Source organism: Canis lupus, chromosome 6 (genome assembly GCF_011100685.1).
Source record: "Canis lupus familiaris isolate Mischka breed German Shepherd chromosome 6, alternate assembly UU_Cfam_GSD_1.0, whole genome shotgun sequence".
Taxonomy (NCBI): Eukaryota; Metazoa; Chordata; class Mammalia; order Carnivora; family Canidae; genus Canis; species Canis lupus.
The window spans coordinates 56,881,149-56,906,677 of record NC_049227.1 but is presented as its reverse complement, the minus strand read 5'-3'; the positions used below and the strand labels follow the sequence as shown (position 1 = coordinate 56,906,677).

Sequence of the window (25,529 nt, the reverse complement as noted above, 5' to 3'; positions counted from 1 at the left end):
TAATATAACCATAAGTGTGTGTAAAGGAGCATTTTCCTAAGAGCATTGATTCTGGTGTTTCACTACTTGGACTGTTTTAATGACTTTAGGTATATACATTCATCTGTTTTATCCCTAAAACCACTGGGAGCTGCAATCCAGGAAAAGATGAGGTAGAGATGGAATGTGCCCAAGATGTATCACATATTCATTACGATTGGAAAATCAGTAAATGCAATAGTTGACAGGAAAAAAATGACTATGTATTTGTGCAATGTGTATACAGTTATAGTAGAAAGTGGACTTTAAAAAAAAAGATTTTTATTTACTCATGAGAGACAGAGAGAGAGAAAGGCTGAGACAGAGGCAGAGGCAGAGGGAGAAGCAGGCTCCCCACAGGGAGCCCTATGTGGGACTGGATCCCCAGACTCGGGATCACGCCTAAGTCAAAGGAAGACGCTTAAGTGCTGAGCCACTCAGGTGTCCCAGAAACTGTACATCCTAATCAGAGATTTCATCACCTACATCTACTGTATTCCAACATGCTCTTTAAAAAGTTGAACAATTAAAACATGCTAGGGCACTGAGCTAGAAATGCGAAATGTTTTCTTTATAGCTCTAATAAGCAGTATATTTTTTGTGTGTTACACTGTAGCAAAACTGAGGTGAATACAATGTTAACTTGCTTTGATTAAGTGTTTGGAAGAAAAAATGGGGTTTTAATAATACTAAAAAATATTGTGGAGGTGAGAGAAGAGGAGGCAGGGTCTCAGGTTTGTATAAACTCACAAAGCCTCAATTTTTAAGTGAAATTGTAATAGCATGTCTAAGAGTCCATTCGTGCTTGTTTCTTTATCTATGTTTTTAATGCTGGTTATAACTTACCCTATCTTGCCACAGGAAGGACACTTCCTTAGAGACAGGAAGATAGCAGATTTTAAAAGCTGTGTTTCAAGCCATAGGCTTTTTAATACTCTGTGCAACCAGATAGTTTGCTTAGAAGTTTTTGGGTTTTCTTAGAGAATTTAACCAGTTAATACCCAGTTAATGTACTAGATGCATAGATGAGGTAGTAGAAAACAACACGTAAAAGCACCTAGTCTATTATTTATATCTTGTGTATTTTTCTTCTAGCTTTTCAGTTTTCAAAATTTTCTAAACTACAAGAGGAGCTGAAATAGTACAATACCCATATACTCTTTAGCTATATTTACCAATTACTATTTTGCCACATTGGCTTTCATTCTTTTTTTCTAAATGTAGAGATATCTTCTGAACCATTTGAATATAAATTGGAGATACGACATCCCACTACTATATATTTTAGCATGCATTTTCTAAGAATAAGGAACTGTCCCACATAACTAAATGCCATTATCACAGTTAAAGTAACAGTTTAATTCCACAGTATCACTGAATATGTAGCTCCTATTCAAATTCCCTTAAAAGGGCCCCAAATGGATTATTACTGTCCAGAATTTAACCAAGGTTTATGGTTAAATTTGGTTATTATATCTCTTTACCCTCTTTAAATCTATAATAGTTCCTCTGCTTTGTCATGACTTTGTCAATATTTTTAAGAGTCCAAGTCTAGAAACTGTATTATGCAAGCTGAAAGTTTCCCATTCCAACAAAACTCCAAGTATAGTACTGTTTTTAATCCTTTTTTCAACCAAATAGGCAGCAGGATAAAACTAATATAGTGTATATTTAATTGTTGGTTAAGGGAGGAAGCATAGAAGACAGGAGCACAAAAACTTAAATATGTGAAGCCAAAGACTAAGAAAATAAATAGAAATAGCAGAAGAAGACAGCATTTTATATATTATACTGGTAAATATTTACTTATTATTTATATATATTTGATAAAAATGAGAAATATAATAAATATCGGTTATTTATTATTTATTTATTTATTTATTTATTTATTTATTTATTTATTTATTTATTTATTTCCTTAAGAGACTAACCTACATGTTTAACTCTTCAATCCCTTAGGAGATCCAAAGAACTCTCTCCATATGTCACATCCCTTTAAACCCACACAAAAGCCTTTAGCCTTTCTCTCTCTGCAAAATTATTCTGTCATCAGTAGATGACTTTAAATTCTGGGAAAAGCACAGGGCTGGTCACAAAGAAATCACTAAAGAAGAAAGGATTTGTCATAAAAGGAAAGCATCAAACAGCCACTTATTAAGCTTCACTTTATTCAGTGTAACAGTGCTCACAGCTGGAAAACTCTGTAGCTGAAAAAAATGTGATTTATCTTCTGGATGGCTGGAACAGTCATATTTTAATATCCTCATATTCCATTCACAAAGGTTTATCACTCAGTGAAAGATTCATCTCTGCTTTTGTTTCTTGGCTTTGTATTTTGTTTTTGCTTTTAATACTACAAAGTTAAACACCAAATAGGTGCTCTTGTGAAGTATAAAGCAGCTTTTGTCTTGCTCTTTCACCTATGAGGAAAGGATATACGATATCTTGTTTACTAATGACAAACACTGTCATGCTAGGCTGAGTGAAGACCTGACAAGTCCTTTGGGAGTGCTGTCTTGGGATACTGAGACTTTTGAAGAATTAGTTCCCAAAAGCCTTTCTAAAACTAAGCAAGCATCACTTCATCTTGTCATTCTACTACTCAGCACTGTTATTTTTTGAGATCCTCTTCCGTCAGCTTGAAGACTATTATACTCTAGACCTATTATTTTCATATTCTAGACTCATATTACCATGTCTTTCTCTTAGCAGGATTTTTTCCAGACTGATAAATTAATAAGCCGCCCTCTCTTTTGGCATGGCCCCCATACCTGTGCATATCTTCATAGGTGGCTTGACCTAAGCATGGCCTAGATCCAACAGCACTAGAGGACTAAAGAGACTCGGTGGCTAACTGATTTACCAAGGATCACATGGCTAGCTAGGAAAAAGCCAGGGGCAGAAATCAGGTTTCACTCCTTCCATGTTTGTGAGACAAACCACAGCAGGATATGTGTTAGAATTGTTTCTAAAAATGGTATCGATAATTTTCTGTTTGATTCATTTATCTTTTCCTGGACATCCCATAAAGAGTGATAGTAAGCCAAAGCTGGGGAGTACAATTCTTAGCTGTCAAAGTCTGTCATATGTCTTCCTTAGCATCACATTATCAGACAGCTTCCTATATATTCATCTGATAAAACATGCTCTTCTCTCATTTTCTCCCTAAATTTTTATTTAAATTTCAGTTAATTAACATATAGTGCAATATTGGCTTCAGGAGTAGAATTTAGTGCTTTATCACTTACATATAATAACCTGTGCTCATCATAACAAGTGCTCTCCCTAATACCCATCACTCATTTAGCCCATCTCCCATCCACCTCCTTCCATCAACCGTCAGTTTGTTCTCTATCATTAAGAGTCTCGGGGTTTGCTTCCCCCTTTTTTCCTTCTCATATGTTCATTTATTTTAAATTCTACAGTTGAGTGAAATCATATGGTATTATGTCTTTTTCTGACTTATTTCACTTAGCATAATACACTTTAGCTTCATTCATGTTGTTGCAAATGGCAAGATTTCATTCTTCTTGATGGCTGAGTAATATTTCCTTGTATTTAGAATAATTATTAATAGATACAAATTTAGTGCCGCTATAAAGCTGGTGTATCTGGTGATGTTCTCTGTTCCTTTCTAGTCTTTATTGCTTTTGGTCTCCCTCACCCTCCTCAAAAGTCCTTTTTAATATTTCTTGCAGGGCTAGTTTAGTGGTCATGAACTCCTTTAGTTTTTGTCTGGGAAACTCTCTTTCTCTGAATGACAGTCTTGTTGAATAAAGTATTCTTGGCTGCATATTTCTTTTCTCATTTGTTTGAAGGATACATAAAGAACCGATTTTGCCAACAAGAAGTTTTATCAACTTATTAGATTATTAAGGTATTGGAATTTGATAGGGACCCAGCCATTTTTATCAAGTAGAGGAGAAGGCCAGTATGAAAAACCAAATTAGAATTACTTATCAATTCAGTAATTCCTTCTCATATGAAGTCAAGGGAGAATAAGGTATAAAATTAAAGATAGCCTACATAAAGATATTACCAATAATATTTTATACATTTGAGGTTAATAACTCATACCATAAATTGTTCCCTCTCAACAATTTCAATGAGATGGTTTGGCTTGGCTGTGAATAATACAGTTATTGAGCCATTTTTTTCTCCCTGCATATGTTCCTCCATCAAACATTCATCACCTTTAGCTTATGATTTGGAGTTCATGTGTTATATAGAGGAATTTAAAGGCCTGAGGGAAAAAAATAGTAGAAAAAAACAATTTTATGATCAATGTTACCATCCTGGAAAATGTACAGCCAGGTTTTTTAAAAAAGAGAAATAATTGTTTCTGTAAAATTATACACAGTTATCTTAAATAATTCAAAGGAAAAAATATGAAGATGAAAATTAAATCTTAAAGTTGAAATTGACAGAAACACATTTATGTGGGGCTTGAATTTACAGCCCCAAGAACAAGAGTTGCACACTCTTCTGACTGAGCCAGCCAGGTGTCCCTACTTCTGAAATTCTACATATGAGAGAAATCATATGATATTTATACCCAACAGAATATTAGTCATAAAAAACAATGATATCTTGCCGTTTACAATGACACAATGGATCTAAAGAATGTAATGCTAAGTGAAATAAGTCAGTCAGGCAAAGACAAGTACCACAATTTTACTCACATGTGGAATTCTTCATATTTTTGAATATATCTTCTTTCCATTTGTTGTGGGACACCAGTTATCCTTAGTGTTAGATAATCTACCTTTCACCATACTTGCTAATACTTGTTTTACATTCTTAATCTCTGCATTCACTATGATTACCTTAAGCCAATATTCTACTTTTCAGCATTGCTATGGAATAGACTACTCTTCTGTTGTTTCTGCAACGATGTATTTATTGGGTTTTGTTTCCTTAGCAGTACAATCTCACTTATCTCAGTTTTATTTTTTTTTTAAACATTTTATTTATTATTCCTGAGAGACACACAGAGAGAGGTAGAGACACAGGCACAGAGAGAAGCAGGCTCCCTGCAGGCAGCCCAATGTGGGGTTCGATCCCAGGACTCCAGGATCATGGCCTGGGCCAAAGGCAGGCACTCAACTGCTGAGCCACCAAGGTGTCCTCCTTACCTCAGTTTTAAAAAGTCATTTCATATTTTGATTTATGTTATTGAATTTGGTTTTCTTTTTAAAGATTTTATTTATTTATTTATTCACAAGAGACACACAGAGAGAGGCAGAGATATAGGCAGAGGGAGGAGAAGCAGGCTCCATGCAGAGGCCGATGTGGGACTTGATCCTGGGACTCCAGGATCATGCCCTGAGCTGAAGGCAAATGCTTAACTGCTGAGCCCCCAGGTATCCCTATATTCATGTTTATTTTATAGTGGGAAGCAACTGTAATTCCTCTCTTATCCTTGAATTACCTTTCTTCTCGGTTGGGATCCTTTTGAATGGTATTTGTTTCTCTTTCTCCGCTATAACAATATAAACCAAGCTGTCATGTCATTTCTTGCATCATGGCTAGGTGACTGTCCAGATATTCCTAATGCTTTAAGAATACGTGTTACTTATTAACTCTTTCACCATATATAAAATCTATTTTCTTTGCTCTCCAAGCTCAAGTTTGACTTTTCTATAGCCTGAGGGGATAGCATAGGGAAGGAAAGAACCTGGCTAAACAAGGGCTCTGCTTATTCTTCTGAGATTTTGCTAAATATCTGTATTCCCTAACTGGAGGGATAGAAGTCAAAACCTGGGTTTAGGGTTCAAATAGTTCTCCAAGGGATGCCTGTGTGGCTCAGCAATTGAGCATCTGCTTTTGGCTCAGAATATGACCCCAGAGTCCTGGGATCGAGTCTCACATCGGGCTCCCTACATGGAGCCTGCTTCTCCCTCTACTTGTGTCTCTGCCTCTCTCTCCCACTGTGTTTCTCATGAATAAATAAATATTTAAAAAACAAAACAAAAAACCCAAGTAGTTTTCCAAATTCAGTGTGTTATCCCTAAGATCTTCACTTCAGTTAAAATTCATATGTTTACTTTTTAATCTCTTTGACTGGGTTGTCCCTTATAGAAATTTTTGTAATTCCTCAGTCAGAAAATTATATATTCATTTTCTTTCTCTCCACATTTGGCATATGAATGAATGCTCTGGGGACTTGCTGACTTACCTATATAGCTCAGTGAGTAGAACAGGAGAGGGAGACAGTTGAGGTTAGAAGCCAAGCCCTGGTAGACCTCTTTGCTCTAGACTAGTCTATTTCTTTCTTAGCTGTCATGTTTAAAGTTTATTATACTATCCTATGCTCCTTTTCCTCTCAGGCTGCTTTTAGTAGAAAAGTATTTGCCTTAAAAAAAAACGAAAACAAAAACAAAACAAAATGAAAAAAACAACAACCCTATTATTTACTGTTTTGTTAGATGGCTGGATAGGAAAATATAGGATCAATTTCAATCTATTTCTGAGGCACCATTTTAAGTAAACAAATCTTTACATATACAGGCCTTAGAATGCTACTACCTCTTATGGTATAGAATATCAAACTCCTTTATACATGGCTGTTTTCTGCCCCCTAAAATTCATCCTGCAATTATTTTTGAGTACCTGTTATATGCTAGCCATATGTTTATCTTATTCAAACAAGGTTCTAATATATTATACGTTGGAGTAAATTAATTCTTAAGGTGAAGATAATTAAAGACTCTGATAGTAGTCATAAATAACATAAAAAATGATGATGAAATAGAGAGTAACAGTGTGAGGGGCCAATTTTACAAAAGTGGTCAGGGAAAATCTCTATGAATGGGTGGCTTCTAAGTTGAGATAAAAATGATGCAAAGGAACTACCAGGGGAAGCTCAGGTGTTCCAAATGTAGGGTAGAGCAAGAGCGAAAGCCTTTTAGGAATGAATAACCTTGGTCCAAGAAAGGAAAAGAAGGATGGTGTTGCTAGAGCATAACATGTGAAGGGAGTGTAATTTATGATGTAGTCAGAGAAATAGGCAAGAACCAGAAAACTCAGGGACCTCAAAGCCACAGAATGAGTGTGGCACTTTTGCCAGGTGGACCAAATTTTCTTTGTTGCTATTTTCCTTTGATTATTTGGAAGTTCTAATTCTTATTTCCATTCTAGCAATGATTACCTTAAAAGTTATTTAAATGTATATTCATTTAAAAAAAACAATATAATAATATAAGTTCATAAAGTCTAAAAGGTGAATTCCTGCCCCTTACTCTTTGCACCAAGCCCTCTACTCTCCCCAGAGGGAACACTGTCAACAGTTTTGATAAATCTCACAGGAGACACTCTAATGCATTTAAATATGTGTAAAACAAGTAATACACACACATACACTTGTAAAAACACACACATGGAATGATCTACATTCTGTCTATAATTTGTTTTTCTCATTTAATATGTCTTGCAAATCTTTCTTCTTAAAGACAGAGACTATTCCAACTATGGATTTATTGCGGTTTAAAAATTCTATTGATGAGTAGTTACCAGTGTTTTTAAATAATAAAAATGATGTTGGATTTAGGCATCCATCTTAAGAAGTTACATAAAGAACACAAAATAAGCCTATAATGGAAGGAAATAATACAAACAAGAACAATAAAACAAAAACAGAGGCTTATCATTAAATTTGCATTTGCTTACTAGTATTCTCCTGGCCAATGGTATCAGAAGTATTGGCTACTGGAAGTACTATTGCTTTCTCCTTTCTTGAATGTTCTGCATATGTCTAATATACCACCCAATTCTCAACTGAAACTTATAATTAGTTATTACATTTTTATAACTTTAGAATAGGAAATCAGCATTTAAATATACTTCAACATTTTAAGCCTCACATATTAAAACATGGTTTACAAATAGACATCACACCCTTAAAGGAAATAACAGAAACAATTAGTAATCTCTCTATGCTCTCTTCATAGAGATTTCAAAATAAATCTAAGGTTATACATAGGATGTGGGTTTTTCACTGGGAGTAGTATTACAGAAAGTTTGTGGTATTAGAAGGGTCATGACACAATGCAGGTTGCTTAGTCTCAAATGCAAGTGTAAAGCTTACATTTTAAAAATATTTTAAATTACACTCACATATGAAAAATGTAACACAAATGGAGGCTATGCTAAAGATATATCCAAGTTCTCTCTCTCCTTTGTAAAAGCTAAACTATTTTAGACTCCATGAAGAAGGCAATATCTTGACTGTTTTTAAGGTTAAATAATACTTTTTTTTAAGGCTATATTATGAAACTATGCTCAACGGTCACAGAGGCAACCATATTAACTTGCAGCAGGGGGACAATTTTTAAGTCCTAATTTGATATTTTCAATGCATATATTAAAGCAAAATGTATTAAGCAAATTATAACTGCATATGAAGTTACCATAGTAGAAGAAAACCCAATGATTTGAGTAAATCCCTGACAGTTGATAAGTAATCACTGTGATTAATCAATATAACCTTACTGAAACATCAATAGCAACCACTAAGCTTTAGTAAGTTATTACTGATTTGTACTTTGCCTCAAGAAAAATTAATCATAATAGTAAATGTGGTAAATGGTAGCCTTTCTGTGACTTCAAGGTGACTCATTTGAAACATCTAAAAACAAATCATACTCATATCATGTACCATCCTAAGTTTCTGAAACAGTTTCCTGTAATCTAAAGTCACAGACAAAAAGGTTTGAATATTTTTTATGGTTTAGTAACTAGAAAAAAAAGTACATATAAATATTTAAAGAAAATAATATGGTAATTTGAAAAGTATGGAAGGGAGAAAATAAATCTAAAAATGTTTTAATGCTAAACTGATTTAATTCCATTTGAGAAAAGAAACATGTACACTAATAAACATTTTAGAGTAATCTTTCTTATAGGACCAACCACATGCCCACATGAATAATCAGGATTTGCACAAAGTCCAAAAGCTAGAGAATATTTCTTAAAAATAGTAGTTTAATTAGAAACAAATCAATTTTGTGACAAAAACTTAAAATTTATATAATTCTTAGGTTCCTAAAAATCATGAAATTATATAAACTAATTTTATAATAGACTTCTTAAAGAACAGTTTTGGATTTACAGAAAAAAATGAGAAGACAGAGAGTTCCCATATACCTCCTGCACTTAATTTCCCCTATTATTAACATCTTCTATTAGTATGGTAAATTTGTTACAATTAATAAACCAATATTGATACCTTATTACTAACCAAAACCTATAGTTTATTCAAATTTTCTTAGTTTTTTTTTTTGTTTGTTTTTAAGCTAATGTCTTTTTTCTGTCCTAGGATTCTATGCAGGATACCATATTACATTACATTTTGCTATCATGTCTCCTTAGGCTCCTCTTGGCTGTGATAGTTTCTTGGACTTGTTTTTTATGAACTCTGAGGAGAGCTGGTCAAGTATTTTGTAGGATGCCCCACTATCAAAATTTGTCAGATATTTCTTCTCATGTTAAGATTGGGGTTTAAGGGTTACTGGAAGACTATAGAAGTACCATTTTAATCACACTATATCAAGGGTACATACTATCAATATGATTGATCACTACTGACGTTGACCTTGATTATCTGTTTGAGGTGGGATTTTTCAAGTTTCTCCATGATAGGGGATCCCTGGGTGGCTCAGTGGTTTGGTGCCTGCCTTCGGCCCAGGGCGTGATCCTGGAGTCCCGGGATCGAGTCCCACATTGGGCTCCCTCCACGAAGCCAGCCTCTCCCTCTGCCTGTGTCTCTGCCTCTCTCTCTCCCTCTCTGTTTCTCATAAGTAAATAAAATCTTAACAACAAAAAATTTCTCCACTATAAGGTTATTCACTTTCTTCTGTTCTTTCCATACTGTCCCCTTTGGAGAGAAGTCATTGTGCACAGTCTACACTTAAGGAAAAGGACTTCTTCCTCTCCTTAAGAACAGAATATCTACAACAGTTATTTGGAATTGCTCTGCATAGAGATTTATCTTGTCTTTCCCATTTATTAATTTATTTAATCATTATATCAGTATGGACTCATGGGTATTTTATACTGTTAGTTAAAATCTACTACTACTTTTAAATATTTTTTCCTACTTTGGCCATTAGGAGCACTTTCTGTTGGCTCTTCTGTCCTTTTAAGACACTCCTATTAATGTAGTGATTTGCTTTGTCTTGTTTGAAGCCCTTCCTTTCGCTAGTATCACAAAGTGTCTAGGCTCATCTTTGTCCTTGCTATGTTTCCTGCCCCAGTCCTGGAATCAGCTATTTGTCTGAGGAGCCTTGGTTTCTTTCATTAGAATATGGTATGAGAAACAAAGATGTGTTTGCTAGGCATACATAAACTAACTTTTAATAAGACCAAGATGATCGCTGATATTATGGTACTTAAGAGTCTAATTCTCCTTCACTAATTTTTCAAATGCTACTATGAGCTCGTTTTCGGTACTTGAATGATATTTTTCATTTCTAGATACAACAATACCTTAAAAACCTCTAGGTACTTAATTTCTTTATATTTAACTGCATACTAAAGTTGCATACCAAAGAATCTAAGCACAAAATTTTGAGAAAATCATTTAAGAAAAATACCTTAATATTTAAGTAAGTTGCTCAAAACGGAAATCATTATACTTTAAGGGGAAAAAAACAATCTTCCAAAAAGAAGTTAGCCAAGAGCTGGCATATAAACTACCACTTGTGAAATTACTAACAAATTAGCTCAGGAAATATTGAAAAGCACAAACTGATCACAAAGTTTTATGATAAACTCCATCATTTAGTAATGCCACTGTAATTTAACATTATTAATACACATATTTTAAAGTTCAGCGATAAAGATTTTATCACTTCCTCTCCATCTCTGCCAAGACTACATACTGATCTGGGCACACTGATTTAAACCTAACTCACTCATTTTATGTCAGAACAGAATTTTGAGTGGGTGTTTCTTAAGTCAAGAGTGGTTGGGGTATTGCCCATCTGAGGCATCCCTAGAGGTTATCTGCTGGGCAAAGTAACGAAAGTGGGTAAATGTTACTGGGTACCAGGAAAGAACAAAAAGTTGGATTTGAGTTGAACTACACTGTTTTAAGTTTAAAATTTTCCATTACTTATAACAAAGCAGCATTCATTTTACAGATATGCTTGATCCACAGAAGGTTTTAATATGGTTATGACAATTAATATGCTTATCTTTATAATAACCAAAATACAAACTTAATTCTGGGTTAAATACCAGAAAGCTTTTAATTCCCACCTATTTTCTTCAACTACCTGAGCAAAAATCAACTTTTCAGTGTTTTGTTCTACCATCTGCAAAGTAGAGTGAGTTTTATTTAGTGTGAATATAAAGTCCTGGACAAATAAATAACATTTGGATCAATAAAGGTGGAAAATTCCACTATAAGAGGAGGAAACACTTATTAACCACTATTTCCTCCCTCCTAAGTACTATGAATTACTCTTACAAGCATTTTTTTTTCTGAATCAAGTTCAATTAAAATTTGTTAATAGGTTAAATGTCTTCTAGTTGATCATTCTTATGCTCAAATGACTTTCCAACTTACTCACAGAAAGCCAGAGTTCTTAGGCCTACATAATCTGCCCTATTTACCTCTTAGACTTTTCTACTTCCCCTCTTACTTCACCCAGGGATTTTACTCATGCTACTGGTCTTAGGCTCTTTGGGCTTACTAGCACCTTAGCAGGGAATTCTTTCCCCAAATCTGCATGACCTACAAATGTTTTCTCATTTAATACCAACAACTGTAAAGCAGATAACTTTCAGATACTCAGTTCTGAATCAGTAAATTAAAAAATAGGTTAAACAACTTGTCAAACATAAGATACTTATTAGTTTGACTTCAAAATCTATTCTTAACAAATGAAATATCTCTAGCATTAATAAGAAAATAGAAAGATAAAAAGTTGTGACCACAGAATCACGTAGGATTTAAAATCCTCTTGCTCTTAATAATAATTAAATTTCTTAAAGTTTTTTATTCTGGTAAGGTTCTATATTTATTTTTGCAGGCTGCTTAAAGAAACAAAGATACATTCAACCAGAAAATCAGTTTGTAAAGTATATGTGCAGATAGGAACAAAAAAACAAATTTCTTCCTTAAAAGGTAACTCGCATCACCTCAGATGTAACTGAAGCCATTGACACCAACAATAAATGTACACGAATTTTCAGAGGTTTAAATTCTATTCAACAACCTTTCAAAGAAGGGACCCATGCTCAGTCACTCATTTATCATCCTACTAAGTATCATATGTTGTTCTTGGGGGTGTCAGATGATAAATGTATTTATAAATGAATTCATTTTTTCATCCTCATCAGTGACCTAATGCTAAAAAATATATGCAAAATGATGCAAGTGTGAATACGGTAATGATCTCTGAATTTTAAAAATTTGAATACTCTACATACAGTAAAAATCACTTGTAGAAACAGCAGATGAGTTAATTATTGTATTAATTTAACATCGAATACAAGTAGTTTAGATCACTTAACTACTTAAGGTTATGCACCAGCCATTATATACCAAGTCACTGAGGAATATACAGCAACTGAGTAAGACAGGCCAAAAATTCCTCTCACTGCACTTCCACTCTGGTGGGGAATGTGAACAACAACAATAACAAGAAATGTATATTTTTATGGAAAGAAATAATTGTTTTGAAGAAACATGAAATGACAGACGAGCACAGTGATTAGAATAGTAGTATTATTTTGGATGGAAATTTGGCCAAAGGAACTTTATCTAATAAAATCATAGAGATCTGAATGAAATGAAAGGATTACATAGTATTAAAATTTCAAAATGGTAACTTTGAATGATCAAAAGATTAAAATGATATACATGGTATAATTTTTATATTTAATGAAAACTTAGAGTTTAACCTCTTAATTTCGTAGGTGTATATCTGTTCCAAACAAGCATTATAATAGAATGATGACTAAAATCCATCTGTAAAGTGGCATTCTGCTTGAGAAGGAGGAAACCCAGCTAACAACTTTCTCAAACAGTTCTAAGAAAACAGCTAAAATCTGCAAACTGCTACACTTAAAAAAAAGATTAACTTCACTGTAAGACACTAATATAAAACAGCTCCTCCAAAGACGGGGGGAAAGATTATAAAAATCTTAAGTACATTACAGATGTAGATATCTCAATCACATACGGAAGGATTATAAACTTTAAATCAGATCTAACATTTCATGATGACTGAAGAATCTTTGAAATCAAACTTAAAACTTCAGCCTCATAAGTGTATCTACCACTGAAAGCTGGTGTTTATAAAAATGACTATTTGTTCATCTAATGTACTTCCTCATCTAAATACAATACTTATAAAAGTATAATTTTCATAAATACTTTAAAAAGCAGGTCTTATATTAATAACAGATTATATAATATGATAATTTATTAAATGAAGAGTTTGAGAGAAATTGGTTTATGGAAAAAATTTTTATTCATGAGAGTAACATTAATTGGAAGAGTTGATCCGAAGAGATATGAAGTACATAATATTTGACAGAGTTCTCCCCCTAGTGGAACTTGAAAATGATCTAAAACATTTCCATGACGAAGAATAGCCTAAAATGTATTATTCTTATAATTGAAAAAGGAGTTTCAGATTTTAGCAAGAGATCTATTATGGATCTGCCTGTAATAAGCAAATAAATGAATGATAGTTGGATCATCAAGAGGTTTACTGAAAACACATTTACTAAACATATTAATAGCAAAAGAACTCAGAAGAAACACCTTAAAAGCAGAAGAATGGGGGTATAGAGAAACAGCAATTTAGGAAGACAGAGTAGCTCACAGAATGATACAGAATTATTAAAGAATGTAAAAATTTTGTGTGTGTGTGTGCATGTGTGTGTGTAAGGGGTAGGGAGTGAGGATGGGGAGATAATGCTGAGAGATGAGACAGGACATGCAGGTCTGGGCAACAATGAAAAGGTAAGCATTTTATGCTCAGGAATTTTGATATCATTTGCTAGGTAAAAGGCAGTCAATAAAAGTTTTTATTTTTCAGAAATAAATTCTGATAGCTCTGTGGAATTGCTGAGGCTAAAGAAGAGAGAACTGACTAGGAAGTTACTATAATAGTTTAGGTAAGGCTGAAGAATTCAGGGAATGGCTAGGGGAATAGAAAGGCTAAGAGAGATTAACAGAAAAGTTTATGAAATCAAAATTATCTTTGGTTTAGTTTTAGATTTACTCAGGACTTTTCTCTTTTGGAGGAACTGAAGAGTTGGGCAAGTCTGTATGAATTATTAACAATTATCTGAAAGCAAAACTACAAAAATAGGTGAGCAGGTAAAATGTTGGTAATGTTCACTAGCACAAGCACTTTGTAAAATAATTTGATATTATCCACTAAAGTTAAAAGTTTACATATTCTCTCTATATAGCTTTGATACACAGCGTTAAGAAAGGCATAAGTGAAGCTCCTACTAGGCTGAACAATTCGGTAAGAGATGCCATCACTAATCAAGACTAAAGATATAAAAAGAAAAAAATTTTGGATAAAATAGGAACATATATAATTTTAAAGTCTGTTTCTTTTTTTGACAGAGAGAGAGAGAAGAGTGCACACACACGCACAAGCAGGAGGAGAAGCACACAGAGGAAGATAGAGAAGCAGACTCCCTGCTAAGCAGAGAGCCTGACATGGGGCTCGAACCCAGAACCCTGAGATTATGACCTGAGCTGAAGACAGATGTTTAACCAACTGAACCATCCTGGCACCCTGGAACACATATACTTTTAGACATGTTGAATTTGACGTGCCTGTGCAACTTCTAGGTGGAGTGGTCTATTGTCCATTAAAACTACTGGTATACTCATCAAAAGACACAATATGTTAAAAAACAATAAAAGACAAGAGTAGAAATAGATATATGCAAAATATAACATCAATAAAGAACTATATATCCAAAGATAAAGACAGAAACTTAAGAGAAAATATATATACAAAAAGACTTCAGCAGGCCTTTACAAAAGAAGAAATTGAAATGGCCAGCCTCATTAGTAATCAGGTAAATGGAAATTAAAACCACAATGAAATATCACTGCATACCCACCAGAAAGGCAAAAGTTAAAACATCTGACACCACCAAGTGTTGAGGAGAATATGGAACAAGCAAGAACTTTCATATGCTGTTCTTGGGAGTTTAAACTGGTACAAGCACTTTAGAAAATAAAGTTGAAGATTTGCATGCTCTGTGATACAACCATTCCACACTACAGAAATATACACATGTGGTCAGTATAGTGCATAAGATTGCTCATAAATACAGCACTGTTCAAAACAGTCCTAAAGTGGAAAATCCCAAATGATTGATAATATTAGAGTGGATAGATACGTTGTGATGTATTCATAAAATGGACCATATACAACAATAAAAATGCTTACTCTTACTAAAATAATGTTGAAAAAGGAGAGCCAAAAAATATTTAAGAATACTCCATTCAAAATCAGAAACAGGGGACGCCTGGGTGGCTCAGCGGTTGAGCGCCTGCCTTCAGCTCAGGGTGTCATCCTGGAGTCCCGGGATCGAGTCCCACATTGGGCTCCCTGCATGGAGCCTGCTTCTCCCTCTGCCTGTGTCTCCGCTCCTCTCTCCCTCTCTCTCTCTCTCTCTCTCTGTGTCTCTCATGAATAAATAAATAAAATCTTTAAAAAAACTATCAGAAACAGGGAAAACTAAACTGTACAGATCAGAGAGGCATACAAAGATAACACAATTCTAAGGAAAAGTAAAGGAATGATTATCACAAAACTTAGGATAAAGGAGTGAGGTGTGATTGGGTAGACTTCTGGGGCACAGGAAATATTCTGTATCTTGACCTGAGCAGTGATTATATGGGTAATATGTTTACCCATATTATAATGTAGCCTTTTATTATGAACTTCTTGGTATATTGTGCTAATAATTTTTAAAATAATTTAAAAAGATTTTAAAACTATTGTTTGGGGGAAACATGGTAGGGTTGTAGTTACATAAGGATTTGTTGTTGTACAGATGGCTCCTAAGCCATGTAACTGAGACCCTTCATTTAAATTTAGCTTTTAAAAAGCCAAGAACTTGGATTCTCAGGGGAATACAATCAGAAATGATAAGACTGAAAACAATAAGGAAGAAGAGAGGCAAAAGTGAGTGGTGAACGGAAAGCCATGGGAGGAGAGAACATAAAGAGCATGACTACTCAGCAATGACAAATGAGATAAACTCAAGCAGGATAAATACCAAAAAAACTCCAATGAATTTAGCAATAAGGATTCCAGTGATTATTCAATCAAGAGCCATTTGATGCTAACATATTCCTGACAGTAAAAATTCCATGCATTTTCTATTTTCAGAAATGATGGAACATGTTATATTTCGTTTTAAACAAAACATGCAGCGTATCAGGCTCTTCTCTTTAATAACTATTTCAGAATAAATAAAACAGTGATATAAATCTTACTGTTTGTGACTAAGATGTACAGAATTTTAAGAATATCTTATAATTTTTTAAAAAGATTTATTTGAGAGAGAGCATGCGCACAGAGGGAGAGGGACAGACTTCTTGTTGAGCAAGGAGCCTGATGGGGGACTCAATTTCAGTACCCTGGGATCATGACCTGAGCAGAAGGCAGATGCTTAAGAGACTGAGCCACCCAGGCACCCCTATAGTTTTCTTGATATCAGAAAACTACAGGCTTAAACTAGAATTGCATATGATAGCATGATATAATTGCTGATTACAAATATATCATGTAGCAATACCTACCTATCTGACGTTTTTCTGAATATGTGCTACTTTACAGGGAATATTACAAAAAGAACATAAAGGCTATATTTTTTATAAACTTACACAAATCACAGTGTGTTATGATTACTTTTGACCCAGATCAAAAGATGAGGCTATAATATATATCAGTCTTAGAAATGAACCAAATTTTAAATTGAAACTTAATTCAAAGGATATTTCAAGTGGGAAGAAAATTCTAGATGTTGCAACAAAAACTGTATTATGGCTTGGAATAGAATATGAGACATTTTGAAAGAAATAAGATTTCAAACATAATGTTTTTCCCAGATTAGAAATTTACTACTTTATTAATGATTTTATTTATTTATTTATTCATGAGAGAGAGAGAGAGAGAGAGAGAGAGAGAGAGAGAGAGAGACGGAGAGGCAGAGACACAGGCAGAGGGAAAAGCAGGCTCCATGCAGGGACTGACATGCAGGGACTGACATTGGACTCAGTCGTGGGTCTCCAAGATCACACCCTGGGCTGAAGGCGGTGCTAAACTGCTGAGCCACTCGGGATGCCCCCAAATTTACTACTTTGTGTTGTACAATAAGAAATAGGACATATAACAACAAAATGGTTAATTTTGAATTTTTTGAAAATTGCTTTGGCAATGTACAAATATGGTAAACTATCACTCAAAAATGGACTTAGAGTAGAGGCAACAAAAGGAAAAGAGGTAAGTTGGACTTCAACAAAAATAAAAACTTTCATGCATCAATGAGAGCACTTGATTGGATGAGCACTGGGTGTTTTACTATATGCTGACAAATTGAATTTAAATAAAATAATATAAACAAAATAAACCTTTCATGCATCAAAAAACAAAACAAAAACAAAAAGGCAACCCGCCAAAAGGAAAAAAACTATTTGCCAACTATCTATCTGATAAGGGACTGACACCAAGAATATATAAGGAGATTCTACAACTCAACAACAACCTGATTAAAAACTAAGCAAAGAAGTCACATAGACTTTTCTTTAAAGAAGACATACAAACAGCAAGTAAGCAAATGAAAAGATGGTCAACATCACTAACCATTAGTGAAATGCTAATCAAAACCCAAATGAGCTACCACTTCAGACTGACTATGATGACTACTATAGAAAAACAATCAACAATCAAAAACCCCAGGAAATTAACAATTGTTGGTGAGGATGTGGAGAAATAAAAGCTCTTGTGTATTGGCTAGCAAGAATGTAAAATGGTGTAGCTGCTGTGAAAAATAGTACAGCAATTCCTCAAATAATTAAACACAGAATTACCACATGATCTATCAATCCCACTTCTGGGTAAATCCCAAAGAAATGAAAGCAGGGATTTAAAGAGATTTGCACAACTATGTTCAGAGCAGCATTATTCACAATAGCCAAAATGCGGAAGCAGCCGAAGTATTTACCTATGGATAAATTAACCAAAAGTGGTGTATATATATATAATATGGAATATTATTCAGTCAAAAAGGAAGGAAATTTTTTCGCATATTACAACATGGGTAAACCTTGATGACATTACGCTAAGTGAAAAGAGCCAGTCATAAAAAGACAAATACTAGGGCACCTGGGTGGCTCAATCAGGGGGCCAACTCTTGATCCTGGCTCAGGTCATGATCTCAGGGTCCTGGGACTGAGTCCCGTGGTTGGTTGGTGGGTCAGGGGAGTCAGCTTCCCCTCTCTCTCTCTCCCTCTGCCCCTCCCTACTCCTTGTGCACTCTCTTTCTTTAAAATGAATAAATAAATCTTAAAAAAAAAAAAAAAGACAAATACCATATCATTTTACTTATATGAGGTAACTAGAAGTAGTCTAATTCAGAGATAAAAAGTGGAATGGTGGTTTCCAGTGGTTCGGGAAGATGGGCATGAGGTGATACTCAAGAAGCAGACTTTCATTTTTGCAAGATGAAAGGAGTTCTGGAGACTTTTACATCAATTTGAATGTCACAGAACTGTAAACTTTAAAATGGTCAATTTTATGCTGTATGTATTTTACCACAATAAAAAAAAGGACTTGGAAATGAGTATGTGTTGAAAATAGAATCACAGTCATTAGGAGGAAGATATAAATCACTTTTCAGGTGCAGAAGGAAAGAGAAACTACTGCATTATTTTTATGTGTACTTTATTATTTTCATATGGTACCTGGATTTCCAGCTCAGCAATGTGCTGCTGTAATTCAGCCACAGCAGCAATGCTATCTGCTTCCCGGAGTCTCACAGCCATCACTTCTTCTTTGTTCTAGGGCAGCAAACAAAATAAACCAAAAATAAACCATGCAATAAGTCAAAATAAAACCTGCTTCAAATTTAAAAAATAACACATAGATCTATGATTAAATGAGAGGAAAAAGTGCCATTATTTCCTGAACTTGATATAAAATGAAGACTGAATATATAGGATTCCATCTTTAAGCATTAATAAACAGCATTCATATAAATAAATATTGCATAAAAAGCTAAAATTAAAAATGAACTTATTTAAAACAATTCAAATCACTGGTGACAATGAAAGCTGCTCACTTTTTATGCAAGAACAAATATCGAGACCTTTCAAACACTGAAATAGCTAGGACAACAGATTAACAGAGACTATGGATACTGAGAGAGTATATTAGCTAGATAATATTTTAAAATTATATTCTTTCTGAAGCAATAAATGTTAATGAGTATTTACAATATACAAAAGAAAATAAAAATTATATTATAATTCTAAACTTCCTAGGAAAAGCATAGCACTTAACTCTACCACCTCAAAATTTCACTAAGAAAAACCCCCAAACTATTCAACAATATTTATGACAAATAATACTGATCCAGAAATAACAAAATGTGAAGAAAATGTCAAAGTAGGCATGCAAAAATATTTTTCTCCTCCATTAACTTCAGTTGAAAGTTAGCAATTATTCATATAAAAAATGTATAGCATGGTGATCTTAGGAGAAATTTAGCACCTGACAGTACTATAATACCAAAATTTCTAATACCAAATTTAGAAGTGTAATAAACTTTCAAATAAAAATTCATATTTATTTTTGTATCTCAGATACGATATTGCTGCTTGACGTTAAGCAAATACTTCTTTAAATATTTTGCCAATTTGCATATGGCCACATGTATACCCACTGCTGTGCTAGTAAATGTCTAACAATCAGCTTTCTCCTGGAGGGGGTGTATGTGTATACACATACGTGTTCAAGCATAAGCTTATTATATTTTTAAATATAAACTGATACATAGGATATACAGAACATTCAGATAATAAGATAAAAAATACTCATTGCCAATTCTGTGTAGTCACAATATTCTCACAGAATGCCTTCACTGATTTTTTTCTAAACTACTGTATCCATAAGCCATCGATGGTTGAAAAAGTAGTAAGTGAAGTTTTGATATAAACGTTAAGTATTTTTGTTAGAAGATGAAAAGTGAAACAAAGAAGACTTATGTTAGAATTTCACACATTTGTTAATGTGAGAGAGTTTTTTTTGTTGATTCTGGCAATAGTAATCAAACACTGAAAGAAAATTTCCTTAAAAATTCTGTGTTATTCATAATGTGTAGGTCGAAGAAACAACCCTTTTTAAACTTTAACCTGCATTTAAAAATCTAGCACAGGAGTCAAAAGCTTTTCCTTAAAGGGCCAGGTAGTAAATATGTTAGATTTGTGGGCCATACCATGTATCACAACTATTCTACCTAGCATCAATGCAGTGTGAAGGTGGACAATATATAAATACATAGGCAAGGCTGTATTCCAATAAAACTTCATTTCCAAAAACATGCAACCAAACAGATTTGGGCTATGAGCTACAGTCTCCCAACATTTGGTCTAGATAATTTACAAAATAATAAATCCAGCCCTGATTTATAGTTTGACAACTAATATGATGTAAATCCTCCTTTACAATGTAAATGGCTCCTTTCAAGGTACCAACATACGTTACTGAACACTGAGTTGGGAAAAAATGTGCAGTAGAAAACTATTATATCGTTATTTCCACCATACAAGAGATATAAATAACTTCGAAAGCACAGATAGTGGTAAAATGTAAAAACTAAGTAGGAAATGATGAAGTTTGAGTATTTATTATTTTTGTTCTACCATAATTTAATTATGCTATATAACTTAATTGTTAATATGGCTGTTTTAATAAGTGAGTCACAGAATTCCTGAAAATTTAACAACTGGTTCTTATAAGCCTTTCCTGGCTGGCACCAGCACACCACTGTGTCTATATTTCATAAAATTCAAATCTCATTTTGTCACTCCCTTATTTTAAACACTTTATGGCACTCCACAGATCTTGAGATAATGACTCAGGTCCTTATATACTGATAAACTAGATTCTATATGATTTTACTCCTTATTCACTTCTCTAGCCTTGTATCTTACCAATATTCCTTATGACACTTACCTCTAGCTACAATGAACTTTTTAGTTCAAGCAACCTCTTGTTCCTTCTCATTTTACTCTTCACACATGCTATTCCCTTTCTTCAGTGAGCTCTATTGTTATTCCTTAACTCCTACATAGTCTTAATGCTTTAATCACTCCTCAGTTAGCCATTCTTGAACCATTACCCTAACACTAAACTCCCATTATAATGCCCTGTATACCTCCTCAATCATAGCACTACTCATATTGCATTGTGCTTGTGTGCGTACTTGTCTAAATCTTTTACTAAGAGAAATCCCCTTGAGGGCAGTAATGTCTCCAACAGTCCCAGCACCAACTTTCAGCCTGTGAGCCACCTAAAACACCTTATCCTTTAGCTCCAGTTAAGCCACTGGAAGACTGCAGCCTCCTTAGAGATTCTAAGTCAGAACCATTTGGATAAGCTGCTCCTCAATTTCTGACCCATGGAAACTCTAGAATATTGGTGCTTATTGTTATTTTAAGCCACTAAGTTTTAGAGGTAATTTTAAAAATAGTAGATAACTAATACATTTATACTCTACTAATTTTATACAATTAACAGTGTGTAAAAATTATATCAAGTAAAACTGTATTATTTATATAAATATATATAAACTGAATTATATAAATTCATAATACTTACAAATGTATATATTATAAATCATACAAAATTATGTTAATCAAGTTAAAAAAAAAAACTTCCCCTAATCTTCTCCTTCTCCAATCTAATCACCAAGTCTTGTTGGTTCTCTACAAAAACAGACTGTGCATTTATCTACTTCTCTTTATTTAAATGCTAATATCTAAGCCCAAGCTAGCACCTCTGTCTTGTACGATTTCCTGATGATCTCATATCAAATCTCTCTCCAACCCCACCTCAAACCTATCTCCAGTGGTATATGTGTTCTTTTAAAAAATAATTACATTAATTGCTATAAGCAATATCCCTTAATAAATGCTAAAAGTAATTGCTGAAACTTTACAGATATTTGCACGGCCTCAAAATAGTTCCCCCCAAATATTTATTAATTACTGTGGTGGTTTTAATATGCATCCATAAATTCTTTGATATTCTTTACTTGAGGAGGTATAACTTAACAGCCCTGCCTGCTGTTGGACTATGGGCTGGACTTAATAACTTGCTTGTAAAGAAGAGTAGCAGAGGAAAAAAGCTCTGTAGTGTTCGAGAAAGCAGACATCAACTTAAATGATGAAGGTTAACAGCACTAACCATACGATATATTAATATATGTCTTCTAACATGATATGTTGTGAAGGACACTTCAACTCTGTACTCTTTCATAAAATACATTATCTCAGTCCAGTCATGAGAAAACGGACAATCCTAAACTGAAGGATATTCTACAAAATACTTGACCAGTATTCTTTAATAATCAAGGTAAGGAAAGATAAGAAAACATTAAGAAACTGTCACAGATTGGAGGAGACAGAGACATAATGGGGAAATCTAAATAAAGTCTATAGTTTAGTAATAATATTGTATCATTATTCATTTCTTAGTACTGAAAAATATATCATGGTTATGTAAGATGTTAACTTTAGGGGAAGCTGATTAAAAGGTATATGGTAACTCTCTGTACTGTTTTTGGTACTTTTCTGTAAACATAAAAATATTTCAAAAGTAAAAAAAAAAAAAAAAAACTGAAGCAAATACAACAAAACAGAAAAAAAAAAATCATAGTTTTCCTGCCTAAAACCTTTCAGTGGCCTCTCATTGAGTAAACCCAAATTAATTAGTATGGACTCTAAAATTTTACATGGCAAGAAATGGAGTTCCAACCTACTTCCATGGTTTTATTTTATTAGCTTTTCTTTATTTTTTAAAAGATTATCTATCTATCTATCTATCTATCTATCTATCTATCTATCTATCTATCTATCTATCTATTTATGAGAGACAGTGAGCAATAGAGAGCATGAGCAGGGGAGAGAGGCAGAGGGAGAGGGAGAAGCAAGCTCCCTGCTGAATAGGGAGCCTGACATGGGGCTTTATCCCAGGACTCGGGGATCATGACTTGAGCCAAAGGCAGACGTTTAACCCACTGAGCCACTCAGGCACCCCTAGCTTCTCACCTTATAGAAGACTCAACAACCAACTTCTTTCCCGCTTTTGGATCTTAAATTCTGTGACCCTTTTCTTGCAAGGATCTTCCCCTGGCTCTTCATATGTCTGCTTCTTTCCTATTCTTCAGCTTTCACAATCACCACCTGGCATTCCATCTTAACCACCACTTCCCCTTACCTCCCACTTTATAGTACATCGTTAGGAATGATGTTATGTATTTTTTACTTCCTGTCTCACTAAACGTTGTGCTCATCTTCTTCACTACTGAATCCCTAGAACCTCTAAGACTGAGAAATAAGGGCTGCCTAAGTATTTGACGAATATGTAAATAGATGCCATTATTCTTTGAAGTCTCATAATCTCATCTCCTACCATCCCTACTTGAGAATCACTGTCCTAAAATATGCAAGTTATATCTATTTAAAATGAAAAGGTTTGGCTCTATGCTTTGTAAGTAACATAATGGAGAAACAGGTACTACTATCATGTCCGCTTGGTCAGAGTACAAAACGGTACAATCCTAAGGAGTGTAATCTAACAAAATTTCATGAAAGTACAAATGTATTTACCCACTAACCAAAAAATCTACAGGAATGTGTAGATATACCTCCATAGGAATGTGGATATAACTCAATGTGTCTGAAATTATACATGTACAAGGTCAGTCACTACACTGCTTATGGCAGCAAAACACTGGGAAAATCTATATTCCCATCAACAACGACCCAGTTACTAAGTATATTAAAGTACATCCATGCAATGGAAAACAATGTACCTTAGAAACTAATGAGAAGACTCTTGAAACACTGATATTGAAAGTTCTACAAAACATGGTGACATAAAAACATAGTGACAAAAAAAGCAAAGAGAAGAACATACAGTATGTTAACTTTCATGTAAGAAAATGAAAAGAAAAATTATGTACTTTTACTCTATAGTATTTGCCTAAAAGAAACTCTGAAAAGATGTATCAGAAAATAATAAAAGCAGTTACCTAGCAAAAAATAAAAGAAGGGGTATGTGGTAGAGTCAGGAAGAGAATGAGATAAAAGGGGAAAGAGCGTGAGCAATGCTTTCATTTACACTCAAAAAATCAAAGCATTATGAAAAAATGTGTATGTATTAAGGTATTTAAGTTTATATTACATATAAGCACCAGATTTCTTTTCTTCAAGCTCCCTTCCTGTCATTATTCCATATATGCACAGTATTATAATCAAAGTATAATATTTTTATTTTCTTCACTTAAAATCACTTATCATACAATTTTACAAATTTATATATGAATTAATATATCTTTTCTCATGGATATATAGAGATCTATGTTGGTATATCCATATATATAGAGAACCAGAGAATATAAAATCTTTCTATAATCTTCAAACTTAGATTTATATAGAAAATTCCACAATCTCATTACTAAAATCTTGGGGGCTAGGTATGTCATGGAATTTCAGAATTTTTAGATTTTAGAAAAATAATAAGGTACATAAACCATACATTAATATGATCCAGTGGCAGCATCCATAATGAAATACTATGTTCAATGCTAAACACAAAGAAACCATAAAGTATAAATATCTATACAAAGTGGGATAAAATAAAAACTATAAATGGCCATTCAAATGAATTTGTGTGAAATTTATGAAAAACGCTTGGGCTTCAGTGTTTTGAATTTTCATATTGGAGATGACAGACTTACACTATTTTCACCTTTAAGTGGAAACATTCAAATTCAGTAATAGAGGGGGAAATAACATTAATATTAAAAACAATATCCTGATAATGAAAAATAAATGAACTAAAAATAAAATGAAATTTAATAATTACTTATCAACAAATTATACTATAATAATATAAAACTCAATGAGGGGCTCTTGGTGGCTCAGTTAAATACCTGCCTTTGGCTCAGGTCAGGATCCCAGGGTCCTGGGATAAAGCCCTGAGTTGGCCTCTCTGCTTAGTAGAGTCTGCTTCTCCCTCTCCCTCTGCCCCTTCTCCCAACTCGTGCTCTCTCAAATAAATAAAATCTTTAAAAATATCTGAATGAAAACGAATCAGAGTTTCTATAATTGAAGGACTAACTTCCTTGAAAAAGTTAGGGTTTGTTCCTGAACTGTTCAAGTGTAACAAGGTAAAATACTTAATTACAATGTACTAGGTGCTACGGTAACAATGAACACACTGGTC

At 33.8% G+C, this 25,529-nt stretch overlaps 1 protein-coding gene across 14 annotated transcripts in view; it reads right to left on the bottom strand.

The window, feature by feature from the left end:
* The window catches only part of EVI5 (ecotropic viral integration site 5), a 194,722-nt gene that overhangs the window by 39,572 nt on the left and 129,621 nt on the right, over window positions 1–25,529 (bottom strand). For all 14 annotated transcript variants that reach the window (XM_038541354.1, XM_038541348.1, XM_038541355.1 and 11 more), the window contains one exon: window positions 18,980–19,075. In XM_038541354.1, the coding sequence (XP_038397282.1) occupies window positions 18,980–19,075 (96 nt within the window). The remainder of the gene's footprint in view (window positions 1–18,979; window positions 19,076–25,529) is intronic.